We start from the raw sequence: 27,882 nt of genomic DNA, 5'->3' as shown, positions 1-27,882 counted from the left end.
ACAGAGAGCACGTCCCAGTAACACAGCTCTGCGCTGAGAGTGAGCTCCCTGCACCTCTGCTGTAGACCTGTGCCTACAGAGACAACCTGTTTTCAACTACAAATGTTATCAAATCTTTTTTGAGGGAAAGGTTTGAGCTGCTTTGCGCTCTTCTTGGATGGTCAACGCTACTGATTTTCTCTCTTTCACAGCTTCAAAATCCCTTGTTATTTACTTGTATTATAGGAGCACATAGAGGCATGAACTGAGATTGTGACCCCGTATTTCTAGGCAATATACAAACATGCTGTGGGAGAGAATTTCTGTCTGAGAGCACTTACAAGCTAAGCAAACACCACAGGCACACCGGAGGAAAGGAAAACAAGAAGCACAGAGAGGTCAACTAACTAGAAAAAGCCACTGAGCATGTCAGAGGCAGAGACGAGCACTGAACTTTGCTCTCTCGAGGACTAAGAAGTTTCCTGTTTAGCACAAAATGAGTTCTGACACAGTTTGGGTTTTTGTTGTTTGTTTTTTTTTTCTTCCTAAGATCACAAAATTAATCTACTGAATTGGTGGTGTGCAGAGGGAGTGGGTTTAGAGAGCAGAACAATGGGCAAAATGCCATTCATCCTCTTCTTTCTGACATCTTCGGGCAAGGCTACAATCTAACCTAGAAAACCAAATTTGAGTTTTGATGCCCTCAACTTCCATTTGTCCTGCAGGAGATTCCATTAAACAACATACAGTCTGTAAATCAGACACTCCCCTCTCTCTGCAGTCTCAGATAGGAATTTACAACTCCAGACCATGCATTTCTTTATCTGAATGGAGCATTGTATGAGGCTTAACAGATTATGGTTTCTACAGTGTACCCAAATAGAAAACACTGTACAAGAGTACCAGGTTTTATTATTAAACACAGTTGTCTAAAGCTTTAGTAAAGAACATTTGAAACCAAGTACTAAAACTGCATTTTCTAAGATAAACAAATTCAGATAAGACACATTCAGGCTACAGCCTGCACTTTTCAGCTCTTTGGGAGTTTTAGTGTGCTAAGGACAGCTTATAATGGAGCAGCCAACTCAACCTTGAGGAGGTACTGTCAAATTAAAATTCATATTTGAAGTAAGCAGATCAGTGCTTTAAGCATATTTTCAGTAATCCTGATGTAAAACATTTGTAACATCATGCTGAATTTCACATAGAGGAGAATTTGAGCTTTTTTACATAATGGAACTTCCTTTGACCTAAAAATTTGCAGTTTTCATAGTACCTGAGAACCTCCATCGCAGCACAGGACTCCCTGTGCAAGTCTGTGTAATTATAGCCTTGCCAAAGTGCATTATAAGCAAAGTATAATAATATATGAGGCATCAGGTGGCAGTCAATGGCAGAGCACGGAGACAATGGAGCATAACCACACAGCAAGGAAAGGTCTCAGCTCTTCAGCCACGTAACTCACTGTGAGGTTTTCATAACCAGAAGAGTTGCAGTATTGCAAGGATGGGACTCTTCTGAGGCACAAAGAGGACACATCAGAGAAAGCAAGAGAAGGGACATTAACCAAGGGGGAGAGAGATGCTGATTCAAAGTGGGGTGAGCCTCTTGCAGGAACTGACAAGCAGGTCTCTGAAAGACCCTTAAAATGAATACAAGCATTAATGCGATGCAACAAGGATATGCCCAAAGAAGAGGGGATCAGTGGAAGGGTGCAAAGATACTGGTGATCCAGCAACAAGAGCTATGGATGTGATGAGCTATGGATGTACCTGAACAGAAGGGCTTGTGAAACCCAGGAATGATGCCCAGAACACAGGTTGTTGCAACAGATCGGATTGCAATGCTGCCCATAAGGGTAAAGAAAGAAGGAGCACGCTTTGCTGTGCCTATACACTGAGCTTAGACTGACAGCTACATATTTATGCAGCAATGTTAGATGAACATGCCAACATGTTACTTGGGAAGAAAGATACAGCTCTGAAAATGAAAGATAAAGATGGCACTGGAATTCTGTTTCCACTATCTAGTGTTTTTATTTTTATCATTCTATGCAAAGAAAAATGTCAGTCTGTGACAATGATTTAACTTTTCTGATCATCTACTTCATTTTGCTTGAAAGTGCTTAACACTGCCAGTAATTTACTTGCAAGTACTATATGGGAGTGCTTATCTTTTTTTGAAAACAACTTAATCCAATGGGTATTTCTATTGCTTTTAAGCCTGCAAAAGCATGGATGGGGTCAAATGCAAACCAATAGTTTTAGTTAACTGAGAGGTTTGGCATGCTAGTAAAAAAAGACCTTAAAGCTCTCACCTGTAGCCAGTTTAGCATGAATGACAACATCCAGAACTGCAGAACAGCACAGGGGATGTTAAGGAATTATTACTTACAGTGTTTCCTATTACTGAAGATCAAAAGCATACAGAAACTGAGACGAGACTTTTAGCATACTGGGTAATTAACAGCCACAGTGGAATTTGGTTTCTTGCCATGTCACATTCAGTTTATAGCTTATGACAACAAACATTTACTAAATGTACTGGAGATTAGAGAGGCATAGATTATTACATGATAAATCAATAAAATAACTAAATACAGAGGTTAAAATACATTGAGTCAAAAACAATTACAGAAAAATTCCACTGCAGTCAAGCACAGGTCAGGAACATAAGAACAGCGGATGCACATGTAGGTGCAGTTGGCACTGGCCAGGTGGGCACCACACAGCACTGTTTCTCATACCACCAGCACTATTTATTCTGTAAAGAACAGAATTTGTTCTGTGTTTTCTTTTTTTTTTTTCCTTCAGTTGCTACAAACAAGGTACAACAAGCTAATTCTAAGAAGCAAGGCAACAAACGGAGTCACAGCAATGGTTGCCCTTGATAAAGTGGGGGCAGTTCTTCCTTCAAGGCCCCTCGACCACCAAAAGATATCCATCTCCACCCCTTTATGTTCTTTGGCAGAGCCACCATTCAGAACTGAAGTCCGCCTTCCTCTTTGTGGGCTCCACTGATGGATGTGACAAGACTCCTAAGCAGCCTCCTCTTACTCTTTTGAACAATGATTTCTGGAGTAGGAGGTTCAAAAACCCTTCCAATGGACCAGCCCATATTCAGTACAAAATCAATTTACCATGGCTATAGTCTCCTTTGTACTTCTGAATCAAGCAAGGCTATTTTATTCTCCTTCATTTTTCTGCTCTGGGCTTCCTTGCCATTGTGCCTCTTTGAAGCTCACTGCCATCTAGAGATGTTAAGAGTTCTCCACTATACATTTTTTTATGTTCCCTCCCCCGTCAGCTTCTGAGACAGACTGGACAAATCCTGCACAGTCAACTGAGTGGATTTTTGTGCACTCACATTAAGAGTTCAGCTATGAAAAACAGTCTTCCCATATATGCTTCAAACTGAAAATGTAACCAGTGAAGCACACGTGAAACATCTGTGTATTATCAGCTTTCCAAACCGGTGAAGTTCTGCATTCTTCATTCCTCTCCTGATTATATCATTCAATATACTTGTTCAGCATCTATTTTTTTTTGCTTTGAAAAGGAGTTGAAATAAGTTTGAAGAAATGCCCGATTTGGATCTGATTTTCCCAACATTTAGGCTGAGATTCAGGAATAAAAATCAGCACATCCTGCAGTATTAAAGAGACTAATGAAGAACTCAAGATGACATTTTCACCGTTCTGCGCCTCCTGTTTTTCTTCAGGGAAATCACATATATTGCCTTAGGAGGCTACTACTTTTTCAGATGACAAACACTGCAATATATTCTCATTAAAATCATATAACAGGTTAAACATGGCTTGAGTTCTGTTTTGGCTTGAAAAAAGGAGGCAGTGCACAACCAAATAAATAAATGTGCATCCGATTCAATTTAAAGTACCAACATTCTTTTCTGGTTGTGCATTTAATCTTGGTGTAGTACAACCCAAAGGGAAAAGAGGCACTGGAAATATTTAATTAAGTGAAAGATTCATTATTGAGACCAAACAAAAGTTTTGTGATTACTTAGCCAAGGCCAGTTTTGTGCAAGCCAGAGAGACTGGGAGAGTTTTGCAAGGCAGGCTGAAAACAGAGATCCCACCTGAGCCTGCCTGTACCACAGGAACTTAAGTGAAACCAGACTCTCCTTCCTTCTCTTCCCCATTTTAAAGTAGTATTTTTTGAGCTTTAGGAATATAGGCAAAAATTCTAGCTTCTCAGCTAAAAAGGAGTCTTTGTATTTTCCCTGTTCATTACAGCAGATGTGTGTCTGAACTGCCACTTGTTTTGCACGCCTCGACAAAGGATCCAGACTCCTCTTCCTAGACACCAGGATTTTGATATGTACTGGGGAAGCACATAAAATACTTAGCTGCACTCTGTTAGGCATTTCTGCTTAAAATTAACTGGCAATTCTTGCCCCAGTGAGCCTGAATCCTAGGGTTAAGGTGAAAGACAATGTGGGGCTGCAAAAAAACAGGCAGAAAGAACAAGAGGGAGCAGTGAGATGACTGGTATTTGCAGTCAGGGAGTACACATGGTGCACAGGCAACTGTGGTGCAAGCTTCCCAGGAAAGTTTTTGGCAACACACCTAGATTTTGACCTTTAGACTCTCTGGCTTCTATGGGGTTTTGTGCTCAGCATCATAAACTGTCAGAAAATGTCACATCTGATAAATCACTAATAACCAAGAATAAGCAGGACCTTTCAGATGTTACCAAGCTGGCCCGAAAAAGGAAGTGTCAGCAATGAAAAGTCCCCCATGTTTCATAAAACTGATTTCATTATTTTATTTTTTTTAATTGTTCTACAGCTACATTGTGCATTACATTTCTGCTTTCCTCCCCCAGGTGCCTTACACTTTTGATAAGCTAATTACAGCCTTCTGCTTATTTCATGTCAAGCTTAACTCCCCAGTCTGAGCCTAGCCTGCAGTTTTGGCATGTATTTTCCTTAATCTAAGACCATATGTGCTAAGACCATCAGCAAGAAACACTTAAATACAGAGAAAATGAAAAACCAACAGTGTCGAATTCCCTGTATGCTACCCCCAGCTCCTCTCCCCAGCATTTCCAATTAAGTGTGAAGCCAACATCCATCCAGTCCTAAATACACTGGGAGGTTTTGAGTAGGCAAAAGTTATCTACAGATGCAGCAACACTTGCAGTGGTCAGTGGGGAAATGGCAAGCCAGAAAGCACCTGAATCTCTCCATTTCTTTACATCTTTACCTCAAAAGCTTCACATTTCAAATAATACCACATCACCAGCAATACATGCAGTGGTTGAGTTCAGCTCTTGATCAATGTAAAAACAAAGATTTGACTCAGAGAAGCACAAGGAGTCAGTCTGGGGAAAAAGCAAGGCTGATGATTTATCCAGAATCCAAAAGCTGTTTCTCAAGTCTTACACTTATTGCTGCAAAATGAAAAAGTGACACCAGTTTAAATCAAAACGGGACTGCAAGGTTAGATAACCTGGTTCGCTGCACATCTGCTGTCCCAACACCAAAAGTTCAAGTGTTTCTGACCCCCACTGTCCCCTGGTTGCCCAGCCCAACTGGACCCAGTCCCCACCTGCTGCCACAGCAGCAGCCAGAGCCCCACCACTCTGCTTAGCATCAACCCACCCAGCTTCCTCCTAAGGCTGGGAAACAGATGCCTTCAGATTCCCTGCTTGGTCTGTCACAGTTTGCCTTGCTTCTGCCTCCTCTTTTCCAACAGCAGACGTCAGCAACTGATGCCACAGTGAGCTCTGCCAAGCTCCATCTCAACAAGGAATTTATTTGCTCCTTCTCCTGCAAAGACTCTGATGCAGTGTCTTTTATTCCTTCCTTCCAGCTCTTCTGTTCTGTTCTCCAGCCTGCACTACCCTGCCAACCCAGGATTTATGTTCCAATTTCCTTTGGTTTGAGTCCTGCCCTTACATTCCCCCTGCCACCTGTTCCTTCCCTCACCTCCCCTCCCCTCCAGCCCATTTGCATCTGACCTCTACCAAGATCAAAGTTTCCAGAAATGACTTTTGAGAATATGCCTTATAATTAAGATGAGGGAACACAAAATGATTCTCCATCAGGATTAATGCAGCATACATCTTTGTGCAGCTTCTTTCTAACTCATTTTTGGTGGTTTTCACATTTATCTTGTATTGGGAGAAAAAAAAAATAGAAAAAAATAAAAAAATTAAAAAAAGACAAGTATTTTTCTTCTTTCTGCCTTGTTCTTAAATCCTCAGTGGCTGATCTTATAGCAAAAGCTACTAAATTTGTAACAATTATATTAGCCATATACAATTTTTCTTCTGTCACTGTGTTTACCACTATTATATTTATGAACCATTGATCATCCCTTTCTGCCCCATGCATCAAAATCCTCTCCTCTTAGACAACTGCAGTTTGTCTCTTACTACTCCAGGCTAACTTCAGAACTTTTTTGTCATTCTTAATAAAGCAAACTAGTAGCCTACTCAAATGGCTGCAGCCCTCTCATTCCTTTTTCTTTACTTACAAGGAATTAAACCACTCCATTATAAAAAGCTCAAAACTATACTTTGCCTTCTATCTGAAGTGATTAATTAAAAATTAAAATAATGTATGGAATTTGATCCACATTCTTGACACAAAAGTATTTCCAATGAAGACATATTTTTATTAACTCTCACCTCAAATTCTTTCCAAGCTGATCTCTTTTTTAAACAAACTTACAGAGTTATCTGTATTTTTATCTGAAGGGATACATGTTGATTACATATTTCCCCTACCAGACTCCAACTACTCTTATTTTTACATCAAAAGATTTTAATTTAAGAAGTTTAGAAAAAAAAAATGAAAAATGGGTCCATTTTAAACATGTGGACATGATGAAGTTGCATAATTGCTTACCTAGAAAGCAGAGGTGAAGAAAACAACTGCTTAATAATACATGTACTAGATTAATCAGAATGTAACAACTTTGCAGACTCATGATTAAGGCAAATTCCCTGTATTTACAAGTGTATATCATAATATGTAATACTTAGGTCTTAAACAGTAAGCCACATATTTCAAAATACTTCAAAAAGACAAGGATCTTTATCCCAGCTTCACATGTGGAGAAAGGAAAGCACAGACTGGAGATGGCTGGAAACCACCTTGCCTCCTCACAGCTGTCTGCAAGCAAGGCAGGTAGTCCATGCTACCCACACTCTCCTCATAAATTAAGAGGAGAAATGTTATTTTTCTGCATATCTCCTTCCACTAACTCTCCATGCCTGGTCTCCCCAACCCCAGAAAGTCCCTACTTAGTCATATTATCAACAAAAATGTATCAGATAGCTATAACAATTGTAGGGTAACTTCTAGATGAAAGAAGCATTTCAGTGAAGCTAGAATACCTGTAAGATCATTGCTCCTATTAAGTGTTCAAGCTGTGGCAGCATCCAGCAACTCATTTCTACTCCACAGCCACATCCTTCCCCCTCCTCCAAGTGGAACAATCCAGTCTTCCTCTCCCCTTGCTTACCTACTAGCAAGTAATTAACAGCAGCTGTGGCCCCATGCTGCTAGGCTGGAGGTTTGCTGCTACTCCTGCAGCCCTGAAGAAAGGCTTCTGAGCCTGAAACCTTGTTGTCTTTCTCCAGGCAAGATGGCTGGAGATGCCATGGGCAAGTTTGTGCCTGTTTACTCATTTGTTCTTTTAGCACATGGGTTGTGCTTTCCTTGAGCTCAGCCTGGGGAAGGTAGGTGAAACCCTTGGTGGTCAAAGCTCTTTTAGGCTCACAAAGGATTCTGGAAAGCTGCACCTGCCATGCTGAGACAGGATCTATATTCTGTGGGCATGATGAGCAAACTGTTCTCATCTCTGCTCCCTAGCTCTGGGTCTCTGGTAACAGCTGGGCTGGCCATGTTAGGGACTCTGCTGTGCAGCTCCAGGCTCCACTGATCCCCTCATATTAGTCATTCAGCACTGTTACACTTAAAAGCAGCTGTAAAACACACGTCAGCTAAACTGTTGCTAACAGAGAAAAGTAGGATTATTTATCTAGGGAAAAAAACGCATGCACTGCCATGAAATGTATTTACTATAAAATAATTATTTTCTTTTTTTTCTAGCAGCTCAATAGTTGGTTTTAAAGGAAACATATGAGGTCATTCATGAGTCCTTTTAGAGAGCTGCAAATCAATAAATTGTGATTTTTATTTTTTTAATACTTTCATTATAAATGACTGGATGCTATCAGGGTCAAACTTAATCCTGTGCAGGGAGCCAGTCCAAAGGACATGAATCATTTAGATGTCTCTTAAGCTCTGCTTTGAGAATAAAAAGTAGATATCTCTGTATTCTCAGTCCTAAAAAAAAACTCCAAAAAAACAAACAAAAAAACCAAACCAAACAAAAAAAACCCCAAACAAACAAAACATTAAAAAAACCCAAACCCCAAAACACAATAACAACAAAAACAACCAAACCTGTTGTTTGTTTGTTTGTTTGTTTTTTCAGTACTTGGCCCAGATACTCCCATTGTTTGTCTGGTAAGATGCAGTCCATGTTATCAAGCACTTCTCTTACTGCTGACTTGCCAGCACGTGCAGCTCAGCTCCCATGCCAGGAATGGGCTGGGGTGCTGGGTCCCAGGTAGGAAGAACACAAGTCTGAGTGCAGTACCTTGAGAAGTGGTGCCAGGACCTCTTCCGAGGTTCCACCACTCAGCACCTCACCACTTCCTCAACCCCCTGCCTGCTGAACAGGGCGGAGATGACAGGACGTATCACCTCATCTTCAGGAGCCCATCAAGCAGGAGCTGCCTGCCTGAACCCAGCACTCAGCCTGTGAAACTCAGCCTGTGAAACTCAGCAGGTTTCTCTTGTCACCTGGACTGGTCTTAGCCAATGTGTTGCATTAAAGCCACCCTGCCTTAGAACCTTCACTAACAATTGCATCAGAGCACCCTAAGACAGGAGCAAGTAGAAAACACTTTCTGTCCTTTGTGGTAGGCCAGCATTTGCAGCTAAACAATAAACTTCTCCCATGTCTAAAAATATCCCACATCCCTAAAGTAATAACAACAATAAAAAAGCAACATATTTTCGTATAAATCTCAATTTATATAAGTGTCAGTTTAGCTAAGGTGTAGCCTACAACAAGAGGCTGATTTGCCTCTCAGGAACATCTGCAGAGCTGGATTTGTTGACAGCAGCCATAAGATGAACACGTGTGTCAGGGCAGGGGACAGCCAGGGCGTAAGTACATGCAGATCCCCGAAAGCCTCCTGGAGCTGCTGGAATGGGAAGCAGCCCACAGAGAAAAAGAGGTAAACAGGCAAATCAAAATACATTTTGAAAAGATACAGCAGCAACAGTTGTGACAAGAAACAAGAAGTCCAAGGGATTTTATTTTTTTCCATTGTAATTTTTTCCCTCCCCTTTCTAAAGGATGTTTAATGGTCCTGACTGTAAGTTGCAAGGCATAAGAACATTAGTCTTCATTTTCTACATATAAAATGCTTGACAGGGGTTTATCAAATAAAGAGCCCAATATGCTACTGTTACCAGTAAGTGACTTCAGCAGCTAATTAAATTCCCAGTTTCTGAATCCTGCTTATAATGTTTGCTGACAAAGACCAAAACCTTTACAGAAATTTTGGCTTTTAGGTGAGGTCAGGCAGGGAAGGAGGCATTGACAACTAATAAATTACCCAGGAAAGCAGGCTGACAATCCATGGCTGACAATCATCACACAACCTTTAACCACTATGTGTCCCCTCCAGATGTAAATCAGCTCCATGGCCGTTACTGACTCCAAGAAGGCTGCCCTGCATAATGCCAAGTATGAATCCAAACAGGTTCAGCTCCTGAACCCCTGGCATGTGCTACACAACCCTAGGTATATGATCCTCCTGTGTATGGGTACATACATGTGTATATATACAAATATATACGGAAATATAAATATGAGAACTTCCTATACCATGCCTAATACTCACTTTAAAGGGCAATTACATTGATCACAACTAGGCAGTGCACTCTGAGCCAGTTCAACAAATCTATGAACACACACACTAAAACATATTCTCACTCAATAGAGCATGAAGCGTGTTCTTAACTTGGACAATTCTCAGAAGAGGCATTTATTTAAAGCTAAATCTGGGCTTAAAAGCTTTGATGGCTCCAAATGGACTCCTGAGTTGGGTTCTCTCCGACACAGAGGATGTTGTGTTCAGAAATCACTTGATGCTACGGAGTGTGAGAAGAGATTGGCTTTCTCTGCTCTCTGAATTTCAGCTGATGAGTAACATCAGCACAAGTTTGGTTCCCAACAGCACATGCCAGAGCCTGTTGAAGAGCACAGTTCCCCACAGTGAGGAGCTGGAGAAATGTGTCCTTGGAAGATGAAGTGAGGCCTTCAGAGATGGTGAACTCCAGCCTGACATACGTAATTTTTTCCCCCCATCTCCCACTCCAGCTAGAAATGTCTCTCTTGGATAAATCCTGGGAAGCAAGACCTGCACCTGAAAGCCACAATCTAGCTTCTGGTCATTCATTTTAAGGAAGGGTGTACAATTGGTCATTTTTAAGGACGGGTGCATTCAGGGAGTAAATGTTATTTGGGAACCTTAAACCATACAAATAAAAAGTTGAATTTGCCAGAAAGTTTGTTCAGCCAATACAAGCTTTATTATGGAATAGCTTTAAACCTCTAGGCTGAGAGTGAGAGGTTTTAGGTGCAGCTTTAGAAGGTGATTTATGAGTAGATTTATATGTTAATCTGCTAATAAAAAATGTAGCATACTGATAAAATATGTGACAATCATAACTCAGTCTTGAGCCACATATTAAAGACTGCATCTGCTCTACTAGAGGTTTTTATTATGTTTTTAAATTAGGGAACTGCATTGGCCTAAAAATAAAGAAATAAATGTTTTATCTAGAAATATGTGCCATGTAATTCAAAGATGCATCTAGGAATCTGCAAGAAACAAATAATAAACTGCTTTTAAGAAGATGACTCCTGGAAAGTGAAGCTTGCTCCTGAACATTTCAAAATGGAGTTCCTGTCAGGCAGCTCAGTGGTACATGAAGATAGGCAAAGTATTCTCATTCTTTCCCAAAATTACTTCCTAAACTGGATTTTAAATTGGATTATAATCCTGACACTCCAATTAGATTGAAGAAATAAGTATCTTCAGCAAAGTTGGGCCAGCTTCTGATCGCCTATGGGTTTGTGCTGCATATCAATGCCTAGTTTCCTCATGATTTTGGAAAGGTTATTTTGAAAAATGGGAACAGCTCTAGCTCAAGGATGTTTCTGCAAACAGATCTGAAATACAATACTTTTACCTCTTTTTATTGACAAAACTCCCAGGACTTTATCAAGGAATGCTATATCCCTATTTCACACACAAGCAAACACCAGGTAGATAAACCAGACAGACGCCCAAGGGCAGAGCCAGTGGTACAAATTCAGGCCCTCCAAGCCCCATCTGGTGCCTCTTCATCATCTCTGGGGTACATAAGATTTTTCTATTATTTGTAAGTTTTCTGATGAGTGCCAGGGCTTTGTGAACGATTTCTGAATCCTTAAAATTTTCCAGTGAAATATTTTCACCAGGTAGGATTAACTGAGTGACAATTTGTTCTGTAAACTATATTACTCACTGCTCCCCATTGGTTTTGTTTATCATATTTTATTCAACTTTGTAGAGGAAAACCAAGTTAAACTCTGCCACCTCTCCTCACACCTTTATACACTTGCAGAATATGTTTCTCATCAGCACACATAAATGTGGCACTACTGAATCCTGAATAAGTAGAAAATAATGCATTTAATGCTTCGTTTCATTCAAAATGCAAAATATGAAACCAGTTCCATTTGTGACCATATGACATATTGAGGACTGATGGGCAAGTCTTATTGTTATTAACGATACTTTGTTGATATGTGCTGTTGATTTGCCAGGGATTATGCTGCAGAGTTAAAGATCCCTCCAGGGACTAGCAGGGAGGTAAGTGTGTCTTCAGGAACAGCTGTGCAGTCTTCTTTGTAGCAGGGATATTTCTGCTTCTTAGATTGAGGGATAGAAAAACTGGAGTAAAACCATCCTCACCCAAAATGCACTGGATGCTACAGCACCATATGGAAATATCTTGCCCCTATTTTGGGTCTGAAAAAGTACCAAAGCCCCACAATATCAACAGGGAAAAATTATTTCAATAAGTTTCCTATCACACCTTAAGTGCTGATGCTGCTTAACCATCCTGCTAACTTTAAGCTTGGGCTTAAGCCAAGTAACCACGTGTTTATCTTCTCTTTAAGATTTTACAAAGATATCAAATAGTCTTGTTTTCAGCCCAGTGCAAAATAACTTGCCATCTCAAAAAGGCTGGAAAACTAATTTCCCACTCTGTTCTTCTGAGAACCCTAAGTTCCAGGTAAAATCAGGTTGAAGAGAGGGTAGGCACTGCACTGGGATTTATGGAATGCCTGCCAAGTAGCAGGCATTTTAACCCACATCAGATAATAGCTTTCCTTGCTAAGGAGTCCTAATCAGCATCGTGCATTTCTAAAAATTTGCTCAAAAGCTTACTTTTTAAAACAACCCTTCCACCTACCCTATTAATTACAAAATCCAGTATAAAATGGACTTTTCTATGACCTTGCTGTGAAAGCTGCAGATTAGGAGCTAACCTTGTTTCAAGCCCATGCGTAATTAAACAGTATGTGCTCCAAGTGTACACCACATAAAAAAATGTGTTCTATAAAATATTTAATATTTAGACCTCACTGTTTAAGGATGGAGATGAAACACATTGTAGGGATTTCTGGTTTAAAATAAGCTAACAGATTAAGAACAGTAACCATATTAAAATTATGCTTCTTGACTGTTGCAAGAATTTGAATGCTACATTCTAAAGTTTCCAAAATTAACAGGTGCTTTTGGATACCCCACCTGGGGCATCTCAAGATGCTGATTTTCAGAAGTTCTTTAACAATGTGCCTCAATTTTGGCAAGAAAAACAGGCAGGAAAAATTACAAAAGATTCCCAAAATACTTTGGCCCCAATTTTCCTTCTGAATATTGAATATTGACATTGAGCCAAAAAAAAAAAAAAACCCACACAAGAAAACAAACCACTCTCTCATGCAACTAAAGCTCATTTGGAGAAAGGTTCTTTAGGTCCAAAATGGATTTTCTGAAATACATTTTAGAAACAGGAGAGGGAGGAAAAAAAAATCTCTAAGAAGTTGGGACATTTTGTGCTGCAAAGCAGGAAACGAGCCTGTTCTGCTTCACTCCACTCACTAGTTCTCATGTAAAATCTCAGTGCTACACCCTTGGAGAAATAAACTCAGCAGAACCAAAGGAAAATTAAAAGTCAGGAGCAAATTCCGGCACATGGTGGAGCAGCAGGGACAAAAGCATCTAATTCTGGAGAAGGAGTCCAAGACTAAGAGCTGGGTGCTAAGAAAAGAAATTACCCCTTTAAGAAATTATAATATGGTCCAACAGCTGACATGTCCTCAAATCCACCTCTCTTCCTCCCCTCCCCTGAAATCTCAACTGCTCTATTAGGGTAATGCTATCTTGTTACACAGCTCTTATCCAGTAACTTGCCCACATAATGCTTCTTTTGTCTCCTAGTCTAGCACAATTCCAAGACAATAACTTCCTATCCCAACTATGTGGAGTGGCTACATGATACTCTGGAGTGTTCTTTGCTGTGGAGATTACAAAATTAAGTTTATACTAATGACAGTCCAACATAGATTCTGGAGTAATATCATAACTTTAGCTTCTGGAACTAAGGACTCTTAACATCTATTTTCAGGTGTGATGGTTTCACAAAACAGTCCTTGAAGTTGATGAAGAACTCTTTTGCATTTTAATCACTTTTACATTGGGCTAAAATGAAAGGTATCCACAGCCATTCAACAGGCAGAAGGAAAAAGAGCAGAGTCTTTTAAAGCCTTGCTAAAATCAGCAAGCAACAACGTGGATAACCCTGGGGTTGTGATGTACAATGTTCATAAAGGGGATTATAATCTAGAAGAATTTATTTCTATTAGAAAGCAATTAATAAAGTAATGCTGTGATGAAAAACATTATGGCCTGCTCAGTGGCAGGAAATACTCATTTTCTGGTTAAAGAACAGATAACTGTCAAGGAAAACACACATTAGACAGAGTGAGCTAGTAAATCTGCTCATTACAGAATGAAAGACTGCAGTACTGAATTTGCTGTACTAGCAAGCAGTGGCACAGGGCTTTTACTCCTGCAAGGTGCTGGTGCCACCCTTGCTGAAAGACAATTAAGAGTCATCTCCTTCACGGGAATATTCTGGCCTCCTCTCCTTTCCATGACAGTCATGAAGCTGAAGTGTGCCCTTGCCTTTTCCCCATGGGGACAGTGCAGGCTACAGATACAGTTGATTGTACAAGAGCATTCAGTGAGAAACAGCTTTAAACTTCACCTAACAGTGCTGCAAGGGAGTTACATTCATCATGCTTCCAGGCTTTGCCCCACCTGATGAAGTACAAATACAAGGGAGCAGACATTTGTCAACACAATCCTGCACCTTGAAGCAGACTTGGCACTGCTGTCAACTTGAAGAGTTAAGTCCCATGAGCAGAAATAAATCAGGCCACAATCTCAAGATGGAAAACTGTCTCCGGATAAGGTCTCGCAAGATCCACACTTTTTATTTACAAGCAAAGAGGAGATAGAAACCAACCCAAATTAGCATTGTGATTACTTCTTAAGCCGTGCTTACAACCCCTATAGAAAGAACTGTAAATTCCTTGCATTTCTTGTCTCACTGTCTGATCTGATCTTAAAAATTATGCATGGCTAAGGGAAGGTGGGAGGGGTGCCTCTAAGCTACATCATGTGCTTTATGGATACAAGCCAAGCAGCTACTTAGGCAACCATTAGGTCAGGAAACAATGGCTTCCATCATTCCCAACACGTGTGTCAACATAATTCCATGCTCTCTTTGTCATGCAAAAAGTCTTGGCAAAGTGACCGGATACACCCAGAAAACAGGAGCAAACTAAGCTCATTATGTTAACCAGAGATCTCACAGCATCCTCCAGTGCCATAGAAGGAGACTTCCCATGTTTTGCAGCGTAGGAAAGGAAACTCGGTGCACTGAAAAGGGACCAAGCCAAGCCTGACTTCAGAAGTATATCAGCGAGATTCACAACTGGGTATTGTGGAAGGGGATCCCTCATTTGACAAGCACAAGAGGCTGTGTCAGGCAGTGTGATAACAGGCATTGCAGAAGGTAGGACACCTTGTCTAACTACAGAGACTTCCCTTTCCTGTGTACTCGCTGGAAGCCTTCCAGCCATGCTAACATGGTCTGCAAAGGGAAACTACTGCCAAATGGGAGTATCAGCTTCTCTATTGTTGTCATTCGGTAACTCTGGATGTTGTTTTCCTTTTTAAGAAAGTTTCATGCATTTTACAACCATTAAGCATTTTTCTCTAGCTATACTTGTTAACTCCTAATAACAGCAAAAGGCTTGTGCACATCGGAATGGCTGACAATGCTGCCCTAATGGCTTCTTTGTATTGTCAGGTACAGGAAGGCCCTTCAATCTGTCTGAAAAATGCTGAATACATCTTTGGTGCTCTAACAACTGTAGACAATGGTAAATATCCCAGAGCATAAGTATTTATTTAAAGATAAGCAGTTGAGGTTTTTACTAACAATTTTTGCTGCGTCTTTCAATTCCAGTTTCAGTGCAGTGGAAGGAAAGCCCTAATACTGCTGGTTATTTGCAAGCCTTTTCAAACTTTAGCTGCTGTGCCTCTATTCTCCCACGGGTAACATATTTTTCAACCCATTCTGCCTCTTGCAAGTCCAATCTTGGTTTTAGTAATGCATTCAGCAAAACAGAGCTCCTCAGCAATCTATGTTCACACAGGCCAACAATGGCTAAAAATAAGGATGGACGAGAATAGTAAAAGGTTCTCCTACATGTTGCTGACATCTCTTGTAATGAAAGCCAAGGATTTCTATTGATTGTTGTGTTTAAGCCTGTATCAGTCACACTACATGCTTTGTTCCTTAAGATGCCATGTTTTTGGCAGATCTTGTTACCACCCAAACACTTAAGAATCAAGAGCAGAAAGCGCTGTCCAATCGGGCAAGGGTAGAACAGCCCTTCCCCCAGCATTACTAATGGAGTGGGAATATGCATCTGGTTCCGACTTTGTCTTCTCCTTGCTCCATCACTCTGGGCAAATTTACACTACACAGCCTTCTGAAAATGTACATCAAATATTACAGAACTTTCATTAGCAAGTCAAATAAAACAAGCGAATAAAAAGTGAACATACCTGAATAAGAGAAACATTGTGTAGACTAAGTCTGAAGAGGTAGTTCCTGCATGAAGAAACAGAAAAATGACAAACTCTTAGACTACCAGAGAAGAAAGGGAAAAGTTGCAAAAGCAAGTCATAGTTTTTAGTAATTAATTTCTACAAAAAACAAGCTTTTCTTAGACACCTCTCCATGGAATGCAAAAACAGTTATATGTCCCTTGTTCATCAGTGTCTTAGTGAATCTCATAACAAAGTTCTGAGCTGGTCTGGAGTAAAATATTACAGAGCCCATAATGAAAAACCACAATGAAATGCCAACAGCAAAAGGACTGTTTGCAAAGCCTCACAGGGCTGAAGTCTTGTGTGGGCTACAGTCTTGTTATTCTTTGCATTCTGAGAAAACTGAGGTTCGACAGAAGTTAGTTGGAACAAATCTGGCTCCTGTACTATGCTTCCCCCACACTTGCCCTTGTGGGTGTTCCCATTCAGAACTTTGTGGAAAAGGAGAAGAGGACAGATATTTCTCAGTAGAAACTCTCTGCACAGAAAACCAGGAGGGAAATCAAGGCAGTGACTGCAGATACTCCCAATCCTCCTGTCATCACATCTCCACTGGCAAAGTGAGGGAGCTCCTGACAAAAGTCACTGTAGCATGAGATACCACACATCAGCTGAGCTCCTGTAAACCTCCTTCTGCATGTTCATATCCTGTCACAAATAGGAGGAAAACACACACATAATCATCCACAGATGAGGATAAACAGGATTTATCTTACATTTTTGCTTCCTAAGACAATGCAGTTATCATGAATCAGCTGACATATTAAGCCATATGGACTTGATTCTGTGCTTGAGGGTTTTGGCTACATCCATCTTAATAGTTTTGTAACACATCTGTCAGAGGGTCTAAAGAGCAGTGATCCTTTTCCAACATCCCAGTAACCACCATCTCCCAGAGAACACACATCTATATTATACCATAATGAACTATGAACTATGTGAACTATGTTTTTGGAGGTAGCTCTACTTAAATAGTAGAAAATGCAGCTTTGATGATATAGCTTCATCTGCTCTAGCAGTGTCAGGATATAGACACTCTCCTACCTAGTAGAAATGCAAGTTCCAGTCTTAGGTCAGTAAAGTCAGAGGAAAGCTCCTGTTGTGATAAAAAGGTCCTAAGGACACTTCTGAACCCTTGTTTAGGGTCTGGCACATGCTGCCAAGCAAAGAAAGTGATTTAAACTTCACCATACAAGAAATTCATATTTGGTCACAATGACCACTGCAAAGCTTGAGCAGTTTTTCCTTCTCTTATCTGTCACTTGTCTACCACCTAAATCATAATTATAGAGTTGCCTGTATGTTTTGTTGCAGTTCTATAAATAAATCGAAAGGGCTCAACTGCTGCTGACTGTCAGTAAAGAAAAATGGGAACAAGGATGATGGGGAACTTGGGAAGTTAAACTCCTGGTTCCAAATCTTCAACTGATGTAGCTCTGATTTGCACCATTCTATTCTATACTACCCAGAGAAGAATGAGACCCATTAGCAATATATCAACAAAATATATCAGTGATTATGATACATGCTCCTGTAAGCATGCAGAGAAGTACACATACACACACACATGTTATCTCCATCTTGTCTCCTATTCCTGTCACTGGAGACACAGCAGTTCTTTTCTACAGTCTGAAGCCCTGTTCTGTCTCAAAGAGCTGCACACTTACCCTAATCATTTATTATTAACTCTTTAGCATCTGCTACAGACTAAACTATCACATCCTGCAGATGCACCAGAGGCACTAAGCTTACATTCAGCTGAAATTTCAAAATGCAAGTAAATTCTCATCCTGACTTGGCTCCCTCAGAAAAGCACATGCTACTCTCACCAAAATATTAATGCAATTCTGGGACATGTGATATCATGGAATAAGCCTTCTCATGGACAAATTAAGCATGTCACTGGCCTCCAATCTTACAACACCCTAAGGAGAAATTCTCATAACTAGGGGCCTGAAGTTGCTATCCTTTTGTTAAGCATGCTATTTAAATGCATTGATTTTGGAAGCCTTATAATGCAGATTTCAGCTCTTTGTTTTAGTCTTGTAAAAAGCTGGACAGTTTCACTGAGTAATAAATTTTAATATTAGGGTTGTTTGGTTTTTTCCCTGATAGAAATGTAGAGCAAATTCAACCAAAATATCTTTACTGGAAGAGACAAATCTAAAGGACACAGTTTTTCTTGCACTCAGCCAAAGGAGACGCAGACAGGAATACTGTCCATTTAAATAAAGCCAGTCTCTGTCCTCTCAGTGACTGCAGTGTAGCACCTGAGCATTTAGCAGTGAGATCACTCAGGTGGCTGAGACCTAAACCAGGCAGGAATGCAGTACTACTGTGAATAGCACAAGGATTTTCCAAAGGCTTTGTACAAATCTCAGCTCTCTAAGTCTGATCTTGTGGCTTTCTTACAGTAATGGGGGGTTTCCATATATTTTTCATCAGCTGGCCTCAACTGATTTCTGCAGTCACTGGCAGGGTTGGTTTGTTTGTTTGATCCTTCTGGCATCTCATCAGCAGTAATACACTGGTAGGCAGACCAGGCTAGCAGAGACACCTCCGGACTCCAGTTGACCTGCCCAGCCAGAACTGACTAATCCTTAATCAATAATATGCTCTTTTAACAATACTTGTTCTGTAAAGCTATACCACGAGTACATGCCAAGGAGGAAGAACTGCTGAATAAGACAGTACCATTTTCACAAATTGCATTTTAATTTCAGTCCAAGAATAAGCAAGGTGTCTGAATGACAGGCATGGTTTATTGTACCTAGAATTGCCCCATTTGTGTCCTGTTTTCTGCTTGTGTTTGAAGTTATGTCTATTTAATACCTTGCTGACCTATAATTCAAAGCAGCTGAAAGAGTAGGATTAAGAAATATATGAGAACACTGAGATCTCTGCATGAATGGATGAGGTGCCTTCTTGGTCTTTTTTTCCTTTCCCGTTTTGTCTTGTAAGTGAACATTAGCTAATTCCTTTTTCTCTTAAATTAAACCCATCTGGACTGGCCTGAAGAGAGACTACTTGGTGCAACCAGCTATTCAAATAATCTCCTCTCGTGTATAAAAAGCTAGTGCACGAATGTGGAGGGATAGGACAATCATCTTACTTTCTGTCCTAAGAGGTCATGCAACTTCATGGTACAAAAACACAAGCTCTGTTTCATCCCAGAGCTGGCTGCATTTCAGCCATCTCCAGAGCAAAAGACTACACTACTCCTCTCAAGTACTCTGGGACAGATGGTATTATACACATTAAAAGGAGCCTCAACCTGCTAATTATTATTACTACTAAACTTACTACTCATGAACATCAGTGCATTTCTGAAAATGCCCATGTTAAACAGTAATGCCCTGAAGTCTCAGCCAACACTGTGGTTTGGTTGCTTTAAGACACAGAGTGGGCTGATGGTGGCTCCTCTGGAGACTGATTTGTAGCAGATCCCTATTTAAGCAACCTCAGGGTGGATCTCCTCTCTGTCACTTCTGATTGCAGGGGAATATTATTCTCCAGCCCAGACACATGAAGTTAACTGCTGTAAAGACCCTCCTGTTCAAAGAATTTGCCACCTAAATACATACAGAAGAGTGAAAAAGAGACATTGTTCTCATTTAAATTTAAAGCACAGAGTGAGCAATTCAGCCAACATCATAGAGTGTATCCGCAGCACACCCAGGAGCAGATCTTCTGGTTTGTTAGCTTATGCCCTGATTAGAAGAATAACTTACCCCCAAATTTGGGGCAGAGCATGTAAACCTGTGCTGAAGTGCCATTTGCACTCATGGAAGCTAGGTAGATGTTGAATTACTTTCCTGAACTGGGCCCTCTATGCTAGTCTGCATATGAACAGAGCCAGGATTCAGTATAAATCTTGTGGCTGAATGTATTTGTTAACTGGCTTCATAATTTGTATCTGGCTGCCTTGCAAACTGATTACGTGCTCACTGTGCCTGGTACCACAACGCATACATACTGTAACAGCAGGAGAGCAGCTGAGGTGTGTTTCAAGAAAAAGTGGAAGAATATATTCACCTAAATCTGCTCACCATGACATTCCCAAGTTAAAGCTACTTATTAAGTGTTTATTTCATATAGCTAAGCACACCTTGGATGAACTTTGTAACGTGATGCCCATGCACTTGTTCACACATTGCTGTGCCTTGAAAGTGAAGGTGCAAAGAACTTAATCTGCAGTGCCACTGAGCAACAGAGCTACAAGACAATTTACATCTTTCCCATGGGAAGAAGCTGCATAACAAGAGTGCATGAAAAAAAGCTGGGGCCTTTCCTCTTAGGTTACTGAAATCATAACGGTAGCAACATGCTTCAGACACTTGTTCAGGCCTCTTTTTTGGTGCTTCTTTTCAGGCACTACATCTCTCAGTATTGTGCAGGCTGATTTAAAGGTGCTTCCCTCTAATTAAAAGAGAGCATGCTCTTCAGTTCTGCTGTGGTAGGATCAGGAGGAGCATCCCTGCAGTCAATGGTATGAACAGGTGTAAATGAAAGGCTAGTCTAGCTTCAGATTCTTTTTTTTTCCATTTAAATGAGCCACATTTGTTCACATTTCACACCTCTATCCTCTTCCACACTCAGCAAGCAGGTAAGATAACCTCTCTGTGCTTTAGAACAATCCCTGCTAACAAATCAGGAGCCATGAGATTCCCAATGCTGGCCACCAGCAGAACCTTTCAGGACTTTGAAATGCACAAAAAGACCAACAATGAACTGCCTTATCTCAGCTCGTCTGTATCACTACCAGATATGTACACCTACTCACATATTGCTACTTGCCTGCACCTTAGAGTAGACATGAGAAACACACCCACCCCTTGCTACAGGGCAGGCTATCTCAAGCCCCCTCTCTTTGCATACAGGTAATTAACCTGCAAGTAGAAACAAAGCCAACAGAAGCTGATACTAATGTTTGATCATGCTAAAAAAATGAAGTTCAGGGAAAGCTGAAGAGAACTGAGCGAAGAGTTGCTCTGCTCTTTTGGGGACTATTACTGCACTGAAACAGGCATCCAAGAAAGCCCAGGTGAGGTGCTGGAGACTCAAGTAGGCTCATGGTGCTCTGAGAAGGCATTCCCACACTTGTGCTGCAATCTGGAGCCAGTCTGCAAGAGGGACTCACAACTGTCACAGTGTAGATAATAAGAAAAATAATTAACAGAACAGGGTCCTTCGGGTGATGCGAAACAAAGAGACGGGATTATACACGTGACAAACCTAATGCTCCCTTCTGGTGCTCCTGGAAGCCACGTGCTGGGGCTGAGCCTCTGGCTTGGAGCCAGCTCTTCCTATCTCTGCTGGAGGCCTTAGGTATACTTTGTATTTCCACAGTACTTGACAAACACAACTTTGTCATGCTTCATGTCTCCCTGAAAGCTGGTTAGTACCATTCCCCCATTATACTAATAGAGAACACGGGACAGAGAAAGGTTAAATGACCTTCTCCAAAGCACACAGCAAGTCATTGATGGAATCCAGATGAGACCCCAGGGCTCTTGGCTACCAAATCTCATGCTAGATTAACGCACAGCACCTCTATGCAGGTCCAGCTGTGGCTGAACTTTTCAGATGGTTATCCACATTTCTGAACTAGCCAACCATCCCAAGAAACCCAGCTCCTGAGGGATGATTCTGGCCTTTGCTCTCAGAAGGAGCTAAGTATATGTCTGGTCTGGAGTGTGATGTGATGAGCTGTTTGCAAACACTACTCCAGTGATCCATTTGAAGGGCCTGGCAAAAAGGTGGAGAGCCAGCATTTCCCTTACAAGCTGGATTCTTATTCACCAGTAGTTGTGGTTCTGTTGAAGAAAAACTTGTCTGGTACATCATTCTTCCTTAAAAATCAATAGATGTTCAACAGAGAACCATACTAAACAGCATGCAGTAATATGACGCAGTTGCTGTATGAGCAATTGCTTTTCCCAAAGCAACGTTTCTCAATGATAAATCCAGCCAGAGCTTGAGGAGCATCCTCTTAGAAGAGGCTACTTATGCAAGCAGCATATCATTCTGATTAAGCAGCTTCCCAATTAAGCCAGAGTCCCAGCTACCACTTCTGGGTTGCTACTGGGGCCCATTAGTACTACTCAGTGGAAACAAGGATGAAAATCAAACCCTTTATATTCCAGTCAATGGAGGAGAACTACCATCAGCTTTAAGGGCACAGAGCACGTGGCACATATCTGCTCAGGCTCAATGCTGTATACTCAGGGCCAGCTCTAGGAAGAGTTAGAAGAGGCAGATGCTTATAGCTGCAGATCATGCAGGACGACGGTATGGCTGTAGCACCCTTGGACTATAACAAGATTCAGAAATCTAGATGCATGGCTGCTGCTGTGGAAGGGAGAAGCAGGAAGGGGATTGGCCCTTGGACCAACACCTGTGTCCCTTCTTTCATTGTCTTGGAAGTGGAGCAGCAAGATGGCTCTGGTATCTCTGGCCCTTCTCTCTGCCCAGGACAGAAGAGGCACAACTTCGCTCCAATGTGATCTCACCTGCCTGGGGGTGACAGTGTTCTGGTCCTGAGACACCTTGAACCAGCTGTTTTCTGGAGAATGACCATAAGTACACACTTCAGAGAAGAAGGAGTGGGAATTTTTTTTTTTTAATATTGTTTGAACATATTTGTAAAACATAGGCCAATTACCATATTTTATTTTTGTTACATTTCCTTCCTTCTGTTTCATTAGATGAGTTTCTTCAAAACCTCAGAGATAGAAAATGAGCCAAATTTTCAAAACTTGTGTGTGGGTTTGTTCCTAGTTTCCTGGAAGCCTGGGTCCATCTCTGAGACCATCACATTATGCCACCTCAAGTCTCTCTTGACATGTGACTGACAGGCCTTCTCTCCCCTCTCACCCAATTGACAGAGCCATAGAGCACTACAACACCTTGATATGGCCGCAAGCTGCATGAGGACCTTTGATCTATTTCCCCATCACTTACAGTTGTGTTTTACAAAGTCATACTGTAAAATTCCTCTTCTTATTATGCACTGATTATTGTTCAAATATTCCCTGGCAGCCCCCTCCACCTGCCTACTTAGGCTGATAAACATGCTCAGTTTAGTCAGGCTTTCCTCAAACTCTGGAGGAGTTCAACATGACTCGTATGCAAATACTCAGGGAGTTGGCTGGTGAGCTTAAGTTCTTCTTTTTCTCTTTGCTGTGGTTTTTGTGCCTCGGCAGAGGCACAGAACAGGAGGCTTAGCACCTACACATCTGGATATAAAGTGATATGCAACTCACTGTGGTGAGCCCTGCCATATCAAACTGCCATATCACTGACTTAATCAGAGCAAGAGAGAGTATTTTCAGTAATGTAAAAGGAAACTGTTCTGCAGCCCCATCCTGTGATGCTGTCAAACACACTATGTCCAAGCCTCCAAGACTTTTGCCAAAGCATCCTGACCTTGTGTTTCCTCGCACCCCACTCTCTGAAATATTCAAATTGAATTATTCTCAGTGTGTTACTAAGGCAAGTGAGTCTCTCATGGGTGGTTGCTTTTGTGATTGGGTATCACCAATTTTAATTTTATCCAGAAAATGAGCTATTTTTCCAGCCAGGCCTGAAATCCAGTGTGTAAGGATGCTTCTCATCAGCCTGCACTGTACCAAGATTGCCTTTCCCACAGCACTGCCTGTGCAGGCACTGGCCATGAGCCAGCCCGTAGCCTGGTTCTTCTAATGGTGAGCAAACACATCAAGTCAGCAAGGTCATTTGTAGAGAGGTAGATAAATGGTCCTGTCTTGCAGGTGATTTGAAGGACCAGTTGTTTAGTCTGCCAACAAAGATGACAGACCAGAGACCGTCCTTGCCTCACATTCTTCACCATGTACAAAACTTGGAGCTAAGCTGTCTCTTTGCCCTCCTAGAGCTGTGGCATCTTCTGTGTATTGGTCTGGCCCAGCAACCTGACAGGGCTGCAGCATAGCATTTTCTTTGATTTTTTTAGTTAACTAATATTCATATTCTGTGCTTGGGCAAATACACAAATTTTAACTAAGAAAAAAAAATTACACTTTGAACAAAATTTGGGCCAGGCTACAATGTTGCCAGACTCCCATCATCACAAAAATTCTCCTTTTGTCTTTTCCTGTCCACACCTCTTTCCCTCCTCCCCAAGTGGTGTAAGGCAGGGGCAAGACAGATTTGAGGAGTGGCAAATTCAGGCTCCCTGCAGACCAGCAGGGGAAAACTAGCTCTATAGGTATGAATGACACATGCTAGTGGGGCTTCCCTGTCCACACACTTACAAGAGGGCTGAGTTGACCTCACCTGGCATAGTATCAGAGAGGAAAATCTCCCTCTGAACTAGTCCAAGCTCAACCACAGAGGTTAAAACCTGCACTTTGCATCACACTTTTGTTCCCTGTGTAAGAAACCATGCACCCCTCATTATGGATTTAACTAGCTGCCAATGTCTAATTACAGGTTTCTCATCCTTTGCCACATTCTTTACCATGAAGGTCAAGCACTTCTTAATTTTTTTATTATTTTTTTTTAAAACAACATCAATGGTCCTTCAAAAATTTCTGTTAATTTCAGAGACTGATTCTCCCTTTTTTTTTTTTTGTCACATCACCAGGTTATCTGAGCCCTTCCAGCCCCAAACACAAGGATGCAACTTTGATTATAGCCTTCTTTTGTCTGAAAGGAAAAATCCCAGTGACAAAGGGTGGTTATTTGTTTTTCTATGTTTCTCTGCAGCAGCACTTCCAGGTATCCTCCTATGATGTGGATATAATAAAAAACATTATCATGGTCTTTGTTTGCTCCTGTCCTCAACTAGCAAGGTAATTTCTCAGCCAAACTCAGTAGGGGATAAAGCTGATGTAAGACAGGGCAGTACCAATGTGAGCCTCGGAAATGGCAGAAACTCAGCCCACTCATTTTGCCTCAGAAAAGCATTGAGTCAAATCCTGTAGTCAGGGACAAATGGCATGTCATTCCAGGCTGAAAACAGGGGAAGTCTGTGGACTGTTTCACCTTTGGCTATGGCTATGCGGTTGTGGTCAATGTTTGCATGTTAGACTCTCCATGCTTTATATGGCTTGACTGTTTCAGGCATGGTGAAGCCCCACTACCCCAGTGTGTGTGGGACTCACAGACTTACATGAGTATTTTGGAGACTTCTATCTTCTTTGGAGATGCAAGGCTGAGGACAAGTGGTTAAACTACCAGGTGGAAATATAACAGTAAAGGCTTCAAAATCCACTTCTGCCATAGGTTTTCTGTGAGTCCATAGAAGAGTTCTGGCTATATCCACGTTAGCCAAGTGGAGAGACCTCTGAGGTTGTGCGGACTTTGCCTGGTGTCTTCAGGAAGTGCAGTCTTGCTGCAGGAGTAGCTGTGTTAGGTGCAGCACTGCACTACCTTTCAGACCTACTATGAACCCACGTATCTCAGTATCACAGCCTCTTCACAGGGCAGGCTTGCTCTTAATCCCTCTGGGCCTTGGATTCCCATCTACAACGTGACATTATCAGAGCCTTCCTGCCTCACAGAAGCCTTGTGAGGATAAACGTTGGTGAGGGTCCTTGACCATTTAGCAACAGAAGGTATTCTTGACAGAGTTTAGACCCGACGCTGATACTCTAAATCTGTGGACCAACTCCAACCTGACTTCAGCCACTGAATTTCCTGGTTTGCAAAATGCTTTTTGCCTAGGCAGCATAATCTGCTGAGACTTACTCTCTTCAGGATTCAGCAGCAGTCAAGATCTGGACAGGATTGAAGGTGCCCAAGGGTAAGAGTGATATTTTCCAAGCAGCACAGGTTTTGAGAGTTTTACTGCAGTGCTCTGAAGCTTTCTGCCAAGCAGGCAGGAAAGAGCCTACGTTCAGCCAGTAATCTGCATGAAACCTGGTGTCTGACTAACTAATCTATCATACTCCAGAGACTTTCAATAAACTCAGGGTGCCAAACCTGCTGGTTGAGGGTCCTAGAGTGTATTTACAATTTTCCATATTTATGTGAGCTGCAACTTGAAGCAACTCTTTTGGGATATCATTCACTCTATTCAGTCTACAGATCATAAGCCTGCATGATCCAGACTTGTTTTAAAGCTTATACAGCCAGAAGCAGTAGTAGCCAGGAAGAGGTGGGCCCAGGTGGCTGTACTCCTCCTTAAACAACCCTTGAAAGTTCATATAGAACCTACCCTGCTCTCCAAACTAACTGTATCTCCTTTCTTGCATCTATCTGCTTGGCATTAACAGTCACATTCAGTTCAGCTCTAACTTACTTATGAAAATCACACCTATCAAAGCATCCAGACTTGCATCACCAGCAGCTTTGTAGCTTCACATTTGTTGTAGAGAAGTCTGGCAGTCCAGAATGACATGCAATTTACTTGCCAGTTTTGAGTCCCTTCATGCAGCCTTTGCTCACTACCCTCTACCTCCAGGCTCCTCTTGGTAATGAGTATTTGTGACAAGGGCTCCTGAGCTGCAGTTCTCTGTATGACAGCAATGAGACACAATCCTTTCCCATCTTCTGATGGAGTTGACAGCCCTCTTGGCAGGCAGAACTATGAGGACTTCTGGTCACTATGATTTCTGACTGGTTTTCTAAAATAACACCTCCATTTGCTGTCAATAGCCAACCCTCATAGCCATGCCTCTCACATCCACAGCCACAGCAGGCTACGGCCCCAAGCTGACACCCCTGCAGTTTCCTTCTGGGAAAAGTCAAATGTTTCCCTTAGGGCTTCCCAGCTACTCTCTGTGCAGCCATTTGTTTGGGCACCATCCTCCTGTTGTCCAAGCTGTTTCCCTTCAGCTTGCTGTCATGCCAGATTGTCACATGGTGTCTCAACCATCCTCCTTCATACCTCTTGTGTTCTCCTTGCCAGGCAGCTCCTGTGAAGCATGCTTTTTGGTTTGACTCCAAGCAGGGTCTCTCATATCATCATTTTGGTACTGGCTCCTCTCTCTGCCCAGCCAGTAATGAGAGAGTCTCAAAGAGCCGAGTTCCTCAAGACAGTGGGATGTCACAGCTACACCATGTACCTCCTCCTAAATCCCACCCTCCCTGGGGCCTGGGCACCCTGCTTACAGCACAGGTGAGAGAGCAGAGCACTGCTTCTCCATCACACAGGTGAAATTACTGCTATGGGGATGGGAGAAGGCCAGAACATTTCTGCTGCAGATAAGGAATGGAAGGAGGGAGGGGAAAGGGCAAAGAAAGAATGTTGGACAGTTGACCTGGGATATACGGTAAGAATTGGGTAGGGGGCTTCCTCCTGCCCCACCAACCAACACCTTCGGCACCCCCAAGAGAGCATAGGCATGGCAAAAGGGGCTGCCTCTATCTGGCTGCCCAGGCAGGCTGCTGTTCTCCACAGTTTCTGACAGCATCTAGGTCTGACCTTGTGCTACAGCATGTATATACAATCAATTCAAACAATCGCATCTATTAAGTCATCACTTTTTAACACAGGTCTTTTTTGCTTGCCCATCAAGTTAGGAAATTCAGCTCATCTCCTTTATTAAACGATTATTCTACAGCAGGTCATTCATGC

General features: G+C 41.7%; 1 protein-coding gene across 7 annotated transcripts in view; it reads right to left on the bottom strand.

Moving 5' to 3' along the window:
- SEMA5B (semaphorin 5B) overlaps positions 1-27,882 on the bottom strand; it is a 274,876-nt gene that overhangs the window by 89,810 nt on the left and 157,184 nt on the right. For all 7 annotated transcript variants that reach the window (XR_007889922.1, XM_051623688.1, XM_051623689.1 and 4 more), the window contains exon 6: positions 16,296-16,341. Coding sequence is in view for 6 of the 7 variants with exons in the window: in XM_051623688.1 (XP_051479648.1) it covers positions 16,296-16,341 (46 nt within the window). In the remaining variant the exon portion in view is untranslated. The remainder of the gene's footprint in view (positions 1-16,295; positions 16,342-27,882) is intronic.

The sequence above is a fragment of the Apus apus genome, chromosome 6 (assembly GCF_020740795.1).
Source record: "Apus apus isolate bApuApu2 chromosome 6, bApuApu2.pri.cur, whole genome shotgun sequence".
NCBI lineage: Eukaryota > Metazoa > Chordata > Aves > Apodiformes > Apodidae > Apus > Apus apus.
Note: the sequence above shows the minus strand (reverse complement) of the source record. Positions and strands in the feature narration are given on the sequence as shown.